Genomic DNA, 18,750 nt, shown 5'->3' on the forward strand with positions numbered 1-18,750 from the left:
GAATAAGGACTTTACACCAGGTGACACAATCTAATTGATAGGGAACTTTGGTGGCCTAGTGGCAAGAACCTGTGCTGCAGTCCAAGGCACGTTGTTTGAGGCTGCCAGCAATGGGCAATCTCCTCCCCTGTGAATAACTGCCTCTGAAAACTTGATACTTTTAGAAAATCAATTTGGCTGTTTTGTGAAAGTAGAAGGATATTTCAGCAGTCTAAAAGAGTTGATAGTGCTTTGAATTTGCATGTGTTTGTGAATGGATTTGAGGTGATTTTGAAGATGTAAATGATAGATATTGCTGATTGTATGTGGAAGATTAAAAAAACGATGGCTTCTTATAGTTTTCTGAGTAAATCATCTTACTCACTGCTGTTGAGTTTGAGATGATTCGTAACTGACATCTCAGTGAATTTTTGGTGGTAAATGCAAAGCAGATTGCCCATTTTTCTCCCACAGAGTAGATGATGGATTCAAACTGCCTGCCTTTGGATTGGCAGTGCAACTCCTTACCCACTAGGCCACTAGAAACTAATAGCACCATTTAACTGAGACGAAGTACCTGGAGAATGATGGCTTTATATATTTTTGTTGTTAGGGTACTAGGGATATTGTAGCTGATGTTAGATGGAGCTTAGCTGAAAGCAGAGAATACCAGAGGAATGTCTCTCTGTGTTTCATTGACTATGCAAAGGCATTTGACTGTGTGGATCATAACAAACTGTGGCTGACTCTGAGAAGAATGGGAATCCCAGAACACTTGATCGTGCTAATGCAAAACCTATACTTGGACCAGGAAGCAGTCGTCAGAACAGAGCAAGGTAACACCGCATGGTTAAAAATTGAGAAGGGCGTACGCCAGAGATGCATCCTATCTCCATACCTTTTCAACCTATATGCAGAACAGATTATCCGTGAGGCTGGGCTCTATGAGGAGAAATGTGGGGTCAAGATTGGTGGACGATTTATCAACAATCTGTGTTATGCAGATGACACAACACTGCTTGCTGAAACGGAAGAGGACCTGAAGCACCTGCTGCAGAGGGTCAAGGAGTGCAGCCTCCAGTTTGGATTGAGGCTCAATGTCAAGAAGACAAAGATTCTCACCACTGGACCAGTTGGCAGCATGAGGATGGATGAAGAGATTGAGATTGTACACAGCTTTAGTCTGCTTGGCTCCACAGTCAATACTCTTGGCACCAGTAGCCAGGAAATTAAAAGGCGCATTGCCATGGGAAAGTCTGCTGTTAGGGACCTCTCCAAAGTACTGAAGAGCAATGGTGTCTCTCTGGAGACTAAGGTGCATTTGATACAGGCCATGGTCTTCACAATCACTTGTTATGCATCAGAGAGTTGGACAATGACCAAGGAGGATAGAAGAATTGATGCCTTTGAGCTGTGGTGCTGGAGAAGAGTATTGAGAATACCATGGACTGCTAGGAAAACAAACAGATTTGTCCTGGAAAGGGTTAAACTGGATGGCTCCTTGGAGGCAAGGATTCTGAGGCTCCGTCTAACATACTTTGGACATGTTGTGAGGAGAGACCGGTCCTTGGAGAAGGACATCATGCTTGGTAGGGTGGAGGGACGGCGCAGGAGGGGAAGGCCTTCTATGAGGTGGATTGATTCAGTGACTGGGATAATTGGGATGGGAGTGTCAGAAACAGTGTGATTGGCACAGGACAGAGCAGAGTATAGGGCTGTTGTACATAGGGTCGTTATGAGTCGCAAGCGACTCGACGCCACATAACAACAACAACAACAGGGGAGTTGTCTGGTGCCATTGAGTCAGTTTCAACTCACAGCCATCAAGAAGAGGCATCAAAATCATATGAGGAACCTGTGAGACAGCCAAGTAGAAATGATGATGATGATGATGGCAATGTTAATTATAATTTGTACTGCCATCTAGAATTCTGTGATGACTAATTCTTAGTATTACCTCTTTTCAGATTACCGGGAAATTTTGCAAAAACAACTAAAAGAAAAATATCTGAAAATAGGAACTGATAAATGTTACCACCATGGCAAGCATATTGAACCAAGACTGCTTCTTGTCAAGGAACATGGTATATCAGAAAAGACACCATGCGGCATCCCTCAACAACAACATTTTATTGAGATGGAACATGCTTTTGATCTTGATGAAGAGGGCTCCAGTGCATCCCAAACCGTGGTGATTCAAGGGTGTGCAGGGATCGGAAAAACAGCTGTGGTGCACAAGTTCATGTTCAACTGGGCAGCAGGAATGGTTACTCCAGGCAGGTTTGATTATCTCATGTATGTCAACTGCAGAGAAATAAACCATATTACTAATGTTAGTGCGGTTGACCTGATTGGCTACACTTTTCAAGATATAGAAAGACCCATCTTAGACGTCATTCTGACATATCCAGAGAAGCTTCTGTTCATTTTTGATGGGTTCCCTGAGCTGCAGGACTCTGTAGGTGACCAGGAAGGGGCTCTTACTGCTGATCCCCAGGAGAAGAAAACAGTAGAAGCTCTATTGTGCAGTTTTGTAAAGAAAAAACTATTTCCTGAATCTTCCCTCCTCATTACCGCCCGGCCTACAGCCATGAAGAAGCTGCACTCTCTGCTAAAACAACCTATCCAAGTAGAGATTCTATGGTTTACAGAAGCAGAAAAGAGATCCTATTTTTTGAGTCAGTATTCAGGTGCTAGCATGGCAATGAAAGTCTTTTATGGTCTGCGAGACAATGAAAGCCTTGAAATCATGTCTTCTCTCCCTATCATCTCCTGGATAATCTGCACTGTCCTACAGTCACAGGGAGAAGATGACAAGGCTCTTATGAGGTCACTTCAGACCATGACAAATGTGTATCTGTTCTACTTTTCCAAGTGCCTCAAAACTCTTACTGGTATCTCAGTATGGAATGGACAGAGCTGCTTGTGGGGCCTCTGTTCTTTGGCTGCAGAGGGACTGCAGAAGCAGAAGGTTCTGTTTCAAGTTAATGACCTCAGAAGACACGGGATAAGACTGCATGATATCAACTGCATTTTTCTCAGTCATTTTTTACAAAAAGCAGAAAGAGGTATCAATGTTTACACTTTCCTTCACTTCAGTTTCCAAGAGTTCTTGACTGCTGTGTTCTATGCCCTGAAGAATGAGAGCAGCTGGATGTTTTTTAATCAAGTGGAGAAAACATGGCAAGAAATTTTTCAACAATATGGAAAAGGTTTTTCATCACTAACAATACAATTCTTATTTGGCCTCTTACATAAAGGAAATGAGAAGACATTGGAAACTACTTTTGGAAGAAAAGTCTCTCCAGGACTTCGAGAGGAGTTACTGAAGTGGACTGAAAAAGAAATAAAGGATAAATCCACGAGGTTACAGCTTGAACCAGTAGACTTGTTTCACTGTTTATATGAGATTCAGGAAGAAAAATTTGCAGAAAAGATAATTGGTGACTTACAGTCAATTATACTGCTTCAGCCTACCTACACAAAAATGGACATTCTGGCTATGTCATACTGTGTAAAAAGCAGTCAGAGGCACTTGTCAATATCTTTGAAGTGTCAGCACCTACTTGGATTTGAGGAGGGAGGAAGAGCCTCAGCATTCAGGCCCCCAGCCGTGATGCGTAATCAGTGAGTATATTCATGTCTTTCCTCCAGTTTTCTGACTTTTAAAACAAAGAGCCTCCTTGTTAATTTTGTGTATTAGAAAGTCAGGGCATTGTTGAGAGATAAAATTAATTAATCATAGCAGCTTTCCATATTAGATGTCAATAAACACACTGAAGAGAAACTAAATATCTAACACATATTGAACACTGGTCTAGGTAAACAGACACTGAGGGATACCAACATTTTTGCGTACTTACAATGTTGAGGCACTGTGTTAGCCCCGCTTTTTGTGTGTATTCTAATCTTCAGTGTTCATCATCTACATGTCCTTAATGGCTTTATATAAGGGACATATAAGATCATCATTATTACCAAGAATTCTCCTCTTTTGGTATAGAGGATCTCTGTGGATAAGGTTGTGAATCTATCTGGAGTGGCTGTCATTCTCTAAATGTACTTCATTACTGAGGCCTCAGAGTCCAGGTTATAAGGAGCAGAGCTAGGCATTAAACTTCTGTCTCTCACTGTAAAGCATAGGCTCTTTATACCAAACCTTGTAGCTTCCCAGGTTTCAGTGCTGAAGTTCTAAGAGGCTTAGGTAAACCACTTTCCTAATAATGAATTTTGTTTATATACAAAAAAGTACACTTCTCTGACCTATTAACTATAGGTCACCATTTTAAAAATCAAGTAACTTTTTTAAGCTCTTTTATAATATAGCTAATTCTTGGATGTCAGTGCGAATACAAGAACTCATCATGCTTGAAAACTAGGAAAGTTAAATAGTAAACTCTAACTTGGCCAAAAGGCTTGGGATATAAACTATAGTATGAAAGACAACATAAACTTGTACTATCTGTATTCTACTTAAGGTGAATAGTGCCTCAGTCTTTTGCCAAGAGGGAAGAGTGGGCCGTGTATGAACCTATGTGTTCTCTTGTAAAATAATGAGCAATAGTGTGAAGGTGTAAATAAGCATAGATTATGGAATTGAAGTAAGGAAGGAGGGGAAGAAAGGTATGACAAGAGCTTTTGTTTGAGACTAGATGGGGAAGGGAAGAACAGATTAAGTAGACTCAGAATATGAAGGACTTTGGCTACGAGGGTTTGAAGAATGTCAGTCCAGCTGTATATTGTTAAGAACATAGTGAGCTGGTAAATTGGAAAGATTTTTAAACACTGGCAGAAACAAAGGGAGTTTTTAGAAAATCAGCTTTAGATGGAGTTTCCACGCTCAAATTAAGCCTTGTTGCCAGAGGCAATAAATTTTAAAAATTTAACCTAAGACACCACTTTCCCAAGCCTTTTGGCCAAGTTAGAGTTTACTATTTAACTGTCCTGGTTTTCAAGTATGATAATACGTTCTTATATTTGCACTGAAATCCAAGAATTAGCTATATTATAAAAAAGAGCTTTAAAAAGTTACTTGACTTTTAAAATGGTGATTATAAACTCACATACTTTGGGCATATTGCCAAGGAGTCCATGGAGAAGGACATCCTGCTTGAAAGGGTGGAGGGACAGTACAGGAGAGGAAGACCCCAGATGAGATAGACTGACACAGTAATGGAGGAAATGGGGGTCAGTAGATGTGTCTCAGAGACAGTGAGACTGGCTCGGGATAGAACAGGGTTGAGATCTACTGTGTGGTCGTTGAGTCAAGGTCAACTTGACAGCACATAACAATAATCATCGAGTTAAGGACTGAGGATAATAATGCATGTATGTCAAATATTTACTTTTTGCCTAGCACATTTTAAAATGGCTTTGCAAACTGACAGACCTGAGTACTGACCTTCATCCAGTTACCATACTTTTTTGTGTTTTAATTTTCTTATCTGCACATTGAAGTAGTACTTCTCAAGGATTTTAGAAGCAGAAGCTAAGGTAATATCATGGTAACATAAAACTTTTGCTTTTGGGCAGAAAAAGTTTTAAGTTGTTTTTACTTCTCATCTCTTTTAGGTCATCTCAGATGCGCAATTTACCATTGTCTCAGCTACACTTCCTCTGCAAAGCCCTGCGCAGTCCAAACTGTAAAATAAAACACCTAAAGTAAGTTGAACTTTGCTTTAAAAAAAAAAAAAGCCTGGTATTTGCAAGCAAAGACTAGGTTGTACCCCTAGCCAGTCAGATCTGAAAACAAAGTTAACTAGTGTTCAGCTTCGTCATAGCAGAGCAGCAAATGAAAAGATAGGCTACAGGACTAGAAAGAAATGGAAGGCATATGTCTCTGCCCTTAACTCCTGTCCAGATGTATATCTAAGGTGTGGCACATGCCCTGGGTGCCACTTGAAGGGGAACACACCACTGAGCAGTTGCTATTGAGCATCACAGTTGCTGTCACCAGCTGTGAAAGATCACTTAGAAAGTTCAAAAGAGTACTTTCTGATTTAAGAGCCTCCCATGAATCAAGGCAGGCTGTGTGATCTTGCACCGCTGAGTGTAGAAAGAAGAGAAACCAGGGCAGGGGTGGAGGGTGAATGACTTTGAGTACATCATAGACAAATTTTCATCCTTGAAAGCAAGGAAGTGCAGCTGCAATTATCCTGTAGTGTTAAATAAAAGATTAATGAGCTTGATTTGTATCTTTGAGCTAGCATTATGGTTATCAGAATGATGAGTACCAGATGTTTGAACAGGGACTCAATTTTGGTGCTTGCCATAGGCGCTATTTTTCATACATCTGCCTCTGTTCCTTCCTTTTCCTTTTTTGTATATGCAGATTTTGCTATAATTAGTGGGTGGCAGGTTATAGCACCAGGAGATGTGGATCTGGTGCCTCTCCTGGATCCATATCCTTTTCTTCTCAAGTTCCTACTGCCCCACCTCTTGATTTTTCAGCTTAGTCCTATTGGATTCCATATAGCTTGAGGAGTCTTCTCTCTTCCTCCTCTATTTTTCATCCTATCCCTGTTATTCTAAAAAGTGCCAATACCCCGAAGCCTCCACACTATCCTGCCCTCCCATCTTCACTCACTCAAGGTTCCTTGTCTGTCTACATCATAGACATGACATAGTTCTGTAGACTCCCAATCTTACCACAGATCAGCGTCTGCCTTCCTTCTCCCTTCTTATCCCAGAGAAAGAGGTGACCTTTCCTAACCCACCCACACAAATGCATTGTTTTTTAAAAAAATTTGCTAATATTTCATTATTTAACTTTGCACAATACAAAAATAATATAAAAATGTGAAGGCCTTTCCCTGTTCTACTCAGATTACCTCATAACCCTGCACCCTATCACCTCCCATCTCTGGTTCTGATCCCACAGCCCCTTGGTATTATCTTTTTGGTAATGTCTTTTAGATCTTTTTCTATATGTATATATCTGTAAATGTAAACCTATAAATATACATAGTACTTAACAGTACTTAGGAAGGTTGGGTTTTTTTAACATTTTTTTCACGTTTGTTTGTTGTGGGGTTCCCCCCAATCTAACAACAGAGTAGATACCCACTCATTTAACAAGGGTGGATATGTCAGCTATATAGTATATACAGGATTTACCACATTCTTTTATATTTTCATTCATTTTAAAGGTCTCTCCAGCTATCTCCTTTGTGTCTCACATTTCTCCCATGTTCAAAATAGCCTTCCTCACCTCTTTCCTTTCCTTGAAGAAAGTCTCCCTGCCATAGACTTCCTCACTTCCTACTTCTCTGCCGTTTTTCTTCTGCCTCATTACTGCCCTGGATCAGTGCACACTTCTTAATGGGGCCACTCTGCAGCTCCAGGCACTGCCAAACATGATCCTCTTAAAACTCTTTTTTCTTTTCAGCCTGAGACCATCTCTTTTTCTGACTCTTCCTTCATGACTGCTCCTTTAGTATCTCTCTGCCTTTAACAGAGGGTAGTTTTACCAACCGACTTGTTTCTTGTTATAGAAGTCCCTCAGAATATGAATAAGCTTCTCATCCATTTCATTCCTGAGGACTCTTGGGATTCAGAAATCCCCACTATCTGCCACCCTTAGTGCACTTCTCCAGCTAGTTTAACATTTTCTTCGATGGTCTGTTATTTTTGCCGTTGCTCTCCCAGTACCAGTTTCTGACTTTGGACATAAGCGGGCCGCCCTGAACAGGGACCTATACTCAAGCTAGCATAATGAAAAATTCACAGCTTGCCGCCACAGGAAGATCCAGTCCACCAATCTGCACACTATCATGGGAGCCTTCTATGCTGAGGGGCTTCAGAATCTCTTCTGCCCCTTTGGGGTTTTTTTTTCCACTTTGGGGTTTTGAAGATCTAGCCCTTGGATCACTACCATCACACCAAAATGTTACCACAGAGTAGCCCTGCCCAACATGGAGCTGTCTCAAGTGTAGGTCCTGCAGTGACGGTGGCTGCTGGTGTGGGTGGGGCTTGGAACCAGAATAAAGGACGTAACAATGAGTATATGAATGTGGCAAGTAATTGGAAAGGAAGTGAGATACTGGGCCAAGCCTCAGAGAAAGAAAACATAGTTGTTTTCACTAACCTGAGCTTGCTTTCCCGCGTCGCAGAGGTGACAGTTTTCCACTCCATATTTCCAAGAAGCGCTGGGAAGCTTCTCCCTGGCTCCTGGGCTGCCTCAGTAGCAGAGTTTGTGGGATCCCCTGCCACATGCCTCTCCTTTTCTTCTCCTGTAGCAGCAGCATCAGCCAGGCTTGGCTGCCCTGTAGTTACTGCCTCCTCTTCTCCCTTCTCCAAATTCTTGCCTTCTCCTTCTGTCCCAGCCCCACTGGCAGCGACCAGGCTTAGTAGCCTTGGGGCCACTGCCTCCTCACCTTCTTCTCTATCAAGTCTACTGGTAGTGGCAAAGTATGGTCGCCCTCTGGACACTGTCTCCTCTTCCACTTCCTTACTATCAGCTTCTGACTCAGGCTCACTGGCAGTGGCTGGCCTCAGCAGCTCTGTGGCCACTGACTCACCTTCTCTTTCTGTTCCAACCCCACTGGCAGTGGCCTGGCGTGGTTGTCCTCTGGACACTGTCTCCTCCTCATCTGTGTCCTTGCTATCTCCTTCTGACCCAGCCTCACTGGCAATGGCCAGGGTTAGCAGCTCATTCGCCACTGCCTCCTCTTCCTCCTCACTTTCTGTTCCTGTCCCACTAGAAGTGGCCAGACTTGGCCATCCTGTGGAAAGTACTTCCTCTTCCTCCACATCACTTTCTCCTGTCTCAGTTTCACTGGCACTAACTATCCTAGACCACCTTGGGGCCACCGTCCCCCCTTCCTCCTCGCCTTCTCCTGTCCCAACCCTACAAGCAGTTGCTAGGCTTTTCCACCTTGTGTTCCACACCAGAGGTCGCTGCATCTCCTGGAAAGAAGAGAGCAGTTAAGATTATCTGGAGTGGAGTGGGAGGGGAAGAGAAGGGCAAAGGAAGAGTAGTAGAGTTAGTGGCAAAAGGGGCAGGGCAGGGGAGAACCCTGGGAGGTGGGGCTGGGGAGAAGCCTGGGGAGTGGGACAAGGAGCAATGGAGGGACAAGACTGGGAATTACAATCTTACAGCCTGTAGGAGTTTTCGCCTCAACAGATTGCATTCCTTTCTCATCTCCTCCAGGGAGTTCTGGAGCAACTGCAGCTGGAAGGCTGCTTCCTTGTGTTCCAGTTCTTGCTGCGCAGTGAGCTCTTTAAGGTTTGTGGCCAGGGCCAAGGCGGCTGACCTGTGCAGCTTGGCAAAGTCATTCAGCCATTGCACTCTGCGCTCCAGCAGCTGGCTAAGCCTACAGGCAGAACTCAAGCCCAAAGCCAAGCTGCCCCAAGCACAGGCCTCCTTGGCCTTTCTGGGCACAGCGTTGTCCTTCAGGATGACTCTGAGCTTGTTCTCCACCACATCCCAGGGCAGGGACATATTTTTGAGGTAGAACTCGGGGCCTTTTGCATGCCCAGCTATCTTCTCATTGATGAAGGCCACCACCTCAGTGTATTGGAATCCAGCACACGGATCCTCAGGATTCAAGGCCATGAGTACTGGGAGTGTTAGTGGTTTTTCTAGTTCTGTTAGGAGAAAGAGCAACCAGTTTTGTTCTGTGCTGCCCCCTTATTTTCCTCCCCCTCTGCCTCTAACCCTTGGAATGATCTGCTGAGCCCTTAAGATACCTCTTGTTAGTCCTCACCTGTCTTTGATTTCAGAAATGTACCAGCCAATGGAACAGACCACACCTACACAGAAAAGACACCTGTACCTTTCTCCTTCCAGAGGCTCCAGCACAAAGAAAGCCTAAGGGCAACCCACAAGGCCTCTACACTGGGATGTTCCAACTTACAGAGACTACAGGGGTGTGGGGGAATGCATAAGGAAGCCCTCCCTCACCCTGCCCCTCACCCCTAGGATGTTGAGGCCAGAAGGCTTCAATATGGCACAAAAACAAGAGTCATCAGAAAAGGCTTGGAACCAAGAAAATAAAATCCTTGTTATCAAGTTAAAAAGTACACCCTCCATAATGGTCTGTTCCAAGCCAGGTAGGTAGAGTCTACCTACAGGAAATACCCCCACCCCCACAGTGATCTGAGATAGCCCCTTGAAGGAAGAAGGTGGAGCCAAAAAACCATCCACCCCATTTGCTCACTGGCACCCTAGTGAATACTAGTCATCCTAAATAATCACAATCCCTGACCATTTAGTCTTGAACCCATCCAACTGTATTATTCCACCTTCATACTATGCTAGTCCAGCCCCCTTGCACCTAGACCATTGCAGTACCCCAATAGCAAATCTGTATCCTGCACCACTACATCATAAAAGGAATTTAATCATACATCCTACAGCCTTCAATGATTTTATGAGGCATGCAGACCTCCAGTTGTGTCCTGTCTTCCACTTACTATGATTTTGTGTTTGAATAGTTAGTTATCTAACAGCCTACAAAGAGGACTAAATGAGAAAATATGGTGCTCTCTGGTGATCTGGTCTGTAGGAAGATGTGCTACTAACCCAGTGGTCATAGTTCTCATGGGTTCAAATCCACTAGAGTATGAATGAAGGTGAAATGAGAGAACACATGTGAAATCAAAGAAGTCATAATTGTTCTTATTGTTGAGTGTCTTCTAGTCAGAACTGACCCTTAGCTGAACTTCCATCAGGATTTCAGAGACAGTAAGTCACACAGGAGATTCTCCATCCTTCTTCTGTGGAGCAGCTAGCAACTGCTGGATTTGAACCTTGTGCTTTTTTGGGATTGTTGCGTAGCTTCTTACACTAGACCACCAGTGCTCTAAGTCATAAGTACTATGATCCTGTTTGTATAAAATGTGCCAAAGTTATATATTATGTCTAGATACAGCTCTTTCAATGATTTCATTTATTATAATGGATCTATAATTCTATATGCATGTCATAAAAAGTTGGGACTATATAATAACAAAATTTTAAATGATTGTCTCTGAGTGATGGGAATGTAGGCACTTTTCCCTTTTACTTTATTCTTTTTATTTTTCTCTGTTGTGAAAACAATGTATGTGTATGTTTTTCAAAATAAAAAAGAACTTTTCCCCTGATAATATCAGATCATTGTAAATGAGTTTTAATTACTTTTAATTACCTATACATTTTATGCCTTTCATTCTTGGAGATAGTTCTGTTAATAGTTTGGTATTATCCTTCCAGTCTTTCTAACTAAGCACTTGGCTACAGACCTTTGCACAGGTTCCTCTGTGTATGGATTGCACTTCAACCTCAACCTCTTCCTCTTTCTACACTCATTTTTATCATCTACCCAGTTGAATTCCTAGTTGTCTTTCATGACATTACTCAAGCATGTCTTTCTTTTATATCCTTGATCCTCCAAACTTCATTCCAAGATAGGGTGAATTATGCTTGTATCTACCAATTGGTAGCACCTTTTACACCATATTATGGAATCCATGATTTTCTCATCTTTTTCCCCCCATTAATGACTTTCCTTGAGGTCAAAATATGTATCTTAATTATCTGCTTTCTGAGCAATTAGCACTATGGTTAGCACCCAATAAGAAGTTGAGTAAATTAAAATGATTCATTTTATCAGTAAGGAAAAGAACAAGTATTTTCAAAGTGAGCCTTGATTTCTTCTCTGAAATGCCTTTTTCTCCTCACAGACTGATTTTCTGCCACCTCACAGCTTCTTGTGGTAGGGACTTCTCCTTAGTATTTGAAACCAACCAGTATATGACAGATTTGGAATTTGTAAAAAATACCCTGGAAGATTCGGGAGTGAAGCTTCTCTGTGAAGGACTGAAACAACCAAACTGTATGTTACATTCATTGAGGTAACTGATAGCTGTAGAATATCTTGTTTATGTGCCTACCAATTTTTTTGTTAATTTCTGTTTATTTGGAGGGGGTGGAATATATGAATAAGGAAATGAGGTCCTTCTTCTGTTCTCTGAAGGTTGTACAGATGTCTTATCTCCTCTGCTTCTTGTGGGGCACTAGCAGCTGTTCTTAGCACCAGTCAGTGCCTCACCGAGTTGGAATTTTCTGAAACAAAACTGGAAGCTTCAGCTTTGAAATTTCTCTGTGAAGGCTTAAAAGACCCAAATTGCAAATTACAGAAGCTCAAGTAAGTTGTTAGCGTCTATTCTGCAAGAAAAAATTTTTTAAATTATTGTCTTATCTAGTGCTGCTTTGACAGAAATCCACAAGTGTGGTATGGCTTCAAAAAACAGACATTTATCCTTTAACAGTTAAGGAGGGTAGAAGTACAAATTCAGGGCACCACTTCTAGAGGAAGCCTTTCTCTGTGTCAGCTCTGCATGAAAGTCCTTATCTCCTTTCAATATCTGTGGGACTGGCATTCCTTGGAGATCATCATGTGTTTTGGTATCAATCTTCCCCTGGATCTAGGAGCTTCTCAGCACAGGGATCCCAGTCTAAAGGATAAGTTCTGCTCCTGAGTCTTCTTTCTTGGTAGTAATAAGTCTTCCTCTCTGTGCTCACTTCTCTCTCCCTATCTCTGATTAAGATAAAAGGTGTTTTAGGCCATACTTCAGGGTAACTCCCTGTCCATGCATCAGATAGACTGATTTAGAGTGTTACATCCAACTTTAATCACTTTATGCTGGATCAGGACTGAAGCCTGATTTTAAGAGTGTTGCATCCCATTTTAATTCACTTACATCAAATCACACCATGGGGGAAGATTATGCCATTTTTAACCTGCCTTTTTCATCCATTCCATGACTGCTTAAAACATGATTTAGTCAAGTGGACACACATTGTAGAGGGGCACAATTCAATCAATGACAATTATACTATTTGATGAAAGGCATTGTAAAAATTATTACGAGAAACCGTGTATGGATGTTAAGAGAATAAGATTTGATTAAAAGATAATATGTATTAGAAGTTCCTAGAGGATTAACTGATTAATATTTTATTTTTTAAAAATCATTCCTATTCTGTACCTTCTTAGAGGTGAAATATTTTATTATGTACTTTTTGCATTCTATATGTATTGATTTTTTCTTTTTGCTCATCACTTAATATATAGTCAATTAGCTTAATTCCCTAATTTTCATTGTTATGCCAAATTTTAATTCTTTTCTACCTCTGTGTTTTTATTAGTGTGCGTATAATTATTCATGTACATTTTGTTTCATTCATGTACATAGTGGGGTTTTTTTCTCTGTGTGTATGTTCCACATTTTCCTTCACTGACGATATATTTCATACAATCATTCCTATGTCTTGTGTTTTCTAAAATGAATCACCATTGGAAATGTTCTTGTGGTTACTCATATCAGCATTTTCTTTTTCCATTTTTACAATATATTTTTTAAACAATGAGGACCAAATCCAATATATTAAAATTATTGTTAGGAAGAAAACATATTGCAGGAAGTCATGGAGAGGGAGAATGAAAGTGGTTGTTGTTGTTATGTGCCGTTGAGTAGCTTGCGACTCATAGCGACCCCATGTACAGTAGCCTGTCCTATGTACTCTGCTCTGTCCTATGCCAATCCTACTGTCTCCGATACACTAATCCCAAATACCCCAGTCACTGAATCAGTCCACCTCATAGATGGCCTTCCCCTCCTGCGCTGTCCCTCCACCCTACCCAGCATGATGTCCCTCTCCAAGGACCTGTCCCTCCTTACAACATGTCCATAGTATGTTAGACGGAGCCTCAGAATCCTTACCTCCAAGGAGCCGCCTGGTTTAACCCTTTCCAGAATGAATCTGTTTGTTTTCCTAGCAGTCCATGGTATTCTCAATACTCTTCTCCAGCACCACAGCTCAAAGGCATCAATTCTCCTTCTATCCTCCTTGGTCATTGTCCAACTTTCTGATGCATAACAAGTGATTGCGAAGACCATGGCCTGTATCAGACGCACCTTAGTCTCCAAAGAGATACCATTGCTCTTCAGCACTTTGGAGAGGTCCCTAACAGCAGATTTTCCCATGGCAATATGTCTTTTAGTCTCCAAAAATAGCCCCATGGGACAAACTCAGAGAAATTTAATTTTAATTGTCAGTTACATTAATGACAATCCTATGCTCACTTATCACCTACTGACATGGTTAGTATCCAAGTTTACCTGTGCAAAAATCTACTTCATATGAAAATAGAGGATGATCACATATCAGATCACAAAACAGAGGATGGCTATATAGGTGTTAAATTACATAATTACATAACTATCTAACTATAGAGAAGCATCACCCAGCCAAGTTGATATATAACCTTTACCAGATGTACATCATTAATGTGCAAAATAATAATATAATTGATTTTTTACTATGGTCAGATATCAGATAATAGTTGATAAATGAATAACAGTTGTAATAATACAGCCTATTGCACACTTCCTTTGTCCTAAGCATGGTGTTGAATAATTTGTAGAAATGATCTCTTTATTTTCCACAACTACTCTGAGTGGTCCAGATTATTATCCACATTTTAGCAGATGAAGAAATTGAGACCTAACATCATATGGCTAAAAAATTACAAAGATACAATTTGAAACCTAGATAAGCTTGACTTCCAGGCCAATTGTAAGTACCATAATCAAAGTATTGTCATTATGTGTATGTGGGTTTTTTAAACAAAAGTTCCTTAGCACTAAAGTTTTTTTAAATCAACTTTGAAAACTTGCTTTATACATAGTGCCTCTATTTAAAACTTCTAAATTGGGAGCTATAAATACATCTCATGAGCTCTCTTTAAACAGAATTGGAGCCTTGTAACTCAAAAGACAGTTGAGGACTCAAAGGCTCTAGTGCATATCACAGAAATTCTTGGAAATGATGGAAGGAAAAGTTGATGGTAAATGATTCAAGGAGTTAGACCAATAGGGAGAAACAGACTGAGAAAATAGAAAAGGCAGCAAAAATCTTTTATCAAAAAAAGTGGAATATTTATGTGAATGATGGTGATGGGTTGGGTCTCTCTAAGGATAGCACATAAGATTATTAATAATTTAGAAAATAGAAATTAATAAAGATTTAGAAAAGAGAAAAGGAGAGATCTTTTGACTTGAAATTTTTTAAAGGATGATCACAGAAGTTCTCTTTCTCTCAGTCAGCCAGCCTACCTTTATTGAGTGTCCACTATATAGACTATACCCACATTGTTTTGGATGCATTGCACAAATCCTTCTAATGTGGGCCAGGAAACTGACATTCTCAGAGTTGGGGGTGGTGGTGGTTTGTATCAGTGAGTCTTTACAACTACATCCATAGGGATGTAGTTCGAATCTACCAACTGCTCTATGGGAAAAAGAAAAGCTGTCTCCTCCTGTGTGATTTTAGTACCTCTGAAAACTCACTGGAAGTTCTGACTTGACAATACACAACAACAACATACAGCATTATTGGCAGGGAATTATTAAGACGCTAAAGTAGCCAATTCTATCTCTGTATGTCTTTCCTTCCAGGTTATGTGCTAGCTTTCACCCAGAACATTCAGAGGTTATTTGCAAGTACCTTGCCTCTGTTCTCATTTACAAGTCAAAACTCATTGAGCTAGACCTGAGTGAAAATCCTCTGGGAGACACAGGGGTGAAGTATCTTTGTGAAGGCCTCAGCCATTTCAACTGTAGAGTGGAGAAGCTAGAGTAAGTATCTTAGAACTATCTAGCATCATCTTAAAACTATTAAACTTGTTGAGTGCCTGCTATGTGCCAGACTCCATGTTTGGTACTTCTCAGAAATTATATATCTTTATTTACTACATACATTAATCATATAAGCATATAAGATGGATTTTTTTTAAATCCCCATTTTATAGGTAGAGACTGAGGCTCACAAAAGCTAAGTAATACAGCCAGAAATGTCTTCAAATCTCATACTCTTTCCAGTATACGACAGCCCTAGAAATTTACACAAATGATACTAAATAATACTAAATAGATATAGAATACCTACTATACACACAAAACTGGGATAGATATGAATGGAATTATCAGAACTCCACAAGAGTCACAAGTTACAAGGCTGCCCTTAAGGGTACACAGATATGAAAGAATTTTAAAGTAACACAATTCAATGTGTATGGAATTATTTAGAAATGCCAGATGAGCCAAGGGCAGAGAAGGAGGTCACTGTTAGCTGCCGACATCAGGAAGAAACTCTGTAAATGAAGTAGGGGAAGAGCTAGAACTTAAAAGATGTCTGGGACTCAGCTAAGTGAGGAGGTTGGGAGAACATTCTCCGGAAACCAATATGACAGCAATGGCTGATTTTTCTTTTCTTTCTCTCTGGGTAGCTTAAGCACATGTAACCTCACAGATGCTAGCTGTGTGGATCTCTCTTCTTTTTTGCGAGTGAGTCAGTCTTTAAAAGAACTGTTTGTGTTTGCCAATCCCCTGGGGGATAAAGGAATACAGCTTCTCTGTGAAGGTCTGCAGCGAAGACGTTCAACGGGTATAATTGAGAATCTTGTGTAAGTGGTTTTTTGGTTCTTGCCATTCTCACAGGCTTTGGCATTTAGGGTTCAGTGGAACTCCCTGCTGCCCATTGTTAACAGCTATCCTGGTGTCTCTATCCTTTTAGGCTTTCTGAATGTTCCCTCTCTGCTGCTTGTTGTGAGCCACTTGCCCACATCCTAAGTACCACCCGTAGTCTAACAAGGCTGCTTCTAATTAATAACAAAATTGAAGACTCAGGACTGAAACTGCTGTGTGAAGGACTTAAACTGCCTGATTGTCAGTTGAAGGATTTGGCGTAAGTATTGTAGACTTGAGTCAGAGAAAGAGTTTTCCATTTCAGTAATATCCCAAAATTAAAGATTTGACAGTTGCATCTCTGAGGGAGCAGTAAATGAAGCAGTAAGTACATGCGGGGAGTAAATCTATTCCTTCTAACAGTCACCTGGCCTGGCCCATTGGTTTACTTTCTTTTTTTTCTTTCCTTTTTTACCTTACATGGTAAAGTGCTTTCCTAGTGGGCAAACACAATTCCTTAAGCGACTCAGAACAGATGAAATGATGCCAGCCTTCTCTACCTTATTTCCTGGCAGATTGTGGACTTGTCACCTAACTGGAGCATGTTGTCAGTATTTGTGCAGTGCACTCTCCATCAATGAAACTCTGAGAGACCTTGACCTCAGTGACAATGCCTTGGGGGATGATGGCATGCAGGTGCTGTGTGAAGGGCTAAAACATCCTGGCTGCAAACTACAGACCCTGTGGTAAATTTATAGGAACTTTAGCTATTGGGTTCCAGGTTGTATTTGAAATGGAAAATCAGTATGGAACTTGGGATAAAACTTTTTTTCCCTTAAATCCCTACTCCATTATAGGTTAGCAAAGTGTCATCTCACAGATACGTGCTGTGAAGCCCTGGCCTCTGTCCTAAGCAGAAATGAGAACCTGACATTGCTAGACATAACTGGAAATGACTTCAGGGATTTTGGAGTACAGATGTTGTGTGATGCACTGATTCATCCACTATGTAAACTACAGACATTCTAGTAAGTTACCGTGGTCAGGGCAGTGACACCAGAACAGACATGTTGGGTTTGGTCATACCCCATTGCAGTGAAGAGAAGAATACTTGGTGGTAGGGCAAGCCTAGGCAAAGCAGCAAAAGCAGATTATATTACCAATAGGCCTTTCTTCTTAAGACACAGGAGTAGAGAGAGAGAGAGGCAGAAACTAGGCATATCTTATTGCTAAGGGAAGCAAATTAGAGTTGTTGTTGTTGTTGTTGTTGTTATGTGCCGTCGAGTCGTTTCCGACTCATAGCGACCCTATGCACAACAGCCCTAAACCCTGCTCTATCCTGCGCCAACCGCACTGCCTCTGACACACCCATCCCGATTACCCCAGTCACTGAATCGATCCATCTCATAGAGGGTCTTCCCCTCCTGCGCTGTCCCTCCACCCTCCCAAGCAAATTAGAGTAGGAAAAAGAAATGTACAGGATCTAGATTCCACTCAGCCTGCCTCAAATCCTAAGTGAAGCATTTACTAGCTGCATAACCATGGACAAGTTGCTTAACTTCTCTGAACTTCAGTATCCTTATCTGTAACATAGGCTTATACTAGTAACTGACCACCTGGAGGTTAATGTGCGATTGCAATATTTATGAATGTTCCTAGTGCAATCCCTGGCACACAGTAGGCAATCAACAAATGTTAGGCCCTTTTCCATTTTTCCTCTTCTGACATCTGCTAGGGGGCATTTTGAGAGTTTTCAAGGCTCAAAGAGATGAAGCTGTAATGGTACAATTACAGAAGGTGGTGGTTTTGACTCTCTCTGGTCAGTGTCTGCTGCCAGCTCAGCAGGTTGGCGTGACACACAAAGTAATTCTTAATTAGGATACAACTGTGCTCTGTTGGCAGATAACCAGTGGCCAAATGACCATTTGTTTCTGGCCTTCAGAACTGGAACACATAATGGAAAGTAAAAGCTGAGTGCAAAAATTTCCCAATCCAAAGTCAATTTAATAGATTGAAGCTTAAATGAAAACAGCATAAAGGCCTGATTACAAGGCTGGCTGAAACAGAAGCTGGGTCTCTACCAGCTAAGTGAACCTTGTTTCAGATGTCCAAGAATGCAGTCATTACTGCTAAACAGAGGGAATTATTTACCACATGGTAGGCCTCAGAAGTCAAAGTCCTCCATGGAGTATTTCTCAGAAAGAGGCAGCTGGAGTTTTTATTGTCAACAGGTTGAAATATATTCAACAACCAACCTTAATGTTTCTATAAATGGAGAGTTATTTATTGTTGTAGCATTCCTCAGCATGTATGCTG

At 41.2% G+C, this 18,750-nt stretch overlaps 1 protein-coding gene across 1 annotated transcript in view; it reads left to right on the plus strand.

Annotated features, from left to right (window-relative positions):
• The window catches only part of LOC102858774 (NACHT, LRR and PYD domains-containing protein 12-like), a 42,988-nt gene extending 24,597 nt beyond the window's left edge, over nt 1-18,391 (plus strand). The window contains exons 2-9 of the mRNA XM_006889947.1: nt 1,947-3,606; nt 5,551-5,640; nt 11,940-12,110; nt 15,427-15,606; nt 16,257-16,433; nt 17,010-17,180; nt 17,292-17,406; nt 18,377-18,391. Coding sequence (XP_006890009.1) covers nt 1,947-3,606; nt 5,551-5,640; nt 11,940-12,110; nt 15,427-15,606; nt 16,257-16,433; nt 17,010-17,180; nt 17,292-17,406; nt 18,377-18,391 — 2,579 coding nt within the window. The remainder of the gene's footprint in view (nt 1-1,946; nt 3,607-5,550; nt 5,641-11,939; nt 12,111-15,426; nt 15,607-16,256; nt 16,434-17,009; nt 17,181-17,291; nt 17,407-18,376) is intronic.
• The last annotated feature ends 359 nt before the right edge of the window (nt 18,392-18,750 follow it).

This window comes from Elephantulus edwardii, unplaced genomic scaffold (assembly GCF_000299155.1).
Source record: "Elephantulus edwardii isolate Elephantulus edwardi_28Jun2011 unplaced genomic scaffold, EleEdw1.0 scaffold00083, whole genome shotgun sequence".
Lineage (NCBI taxonomy): Eukaryota > Metazoa > Chordata > Mammalia > Macroscelidea > Macroscelididae > Elephantulus > Elephantulus edwardii.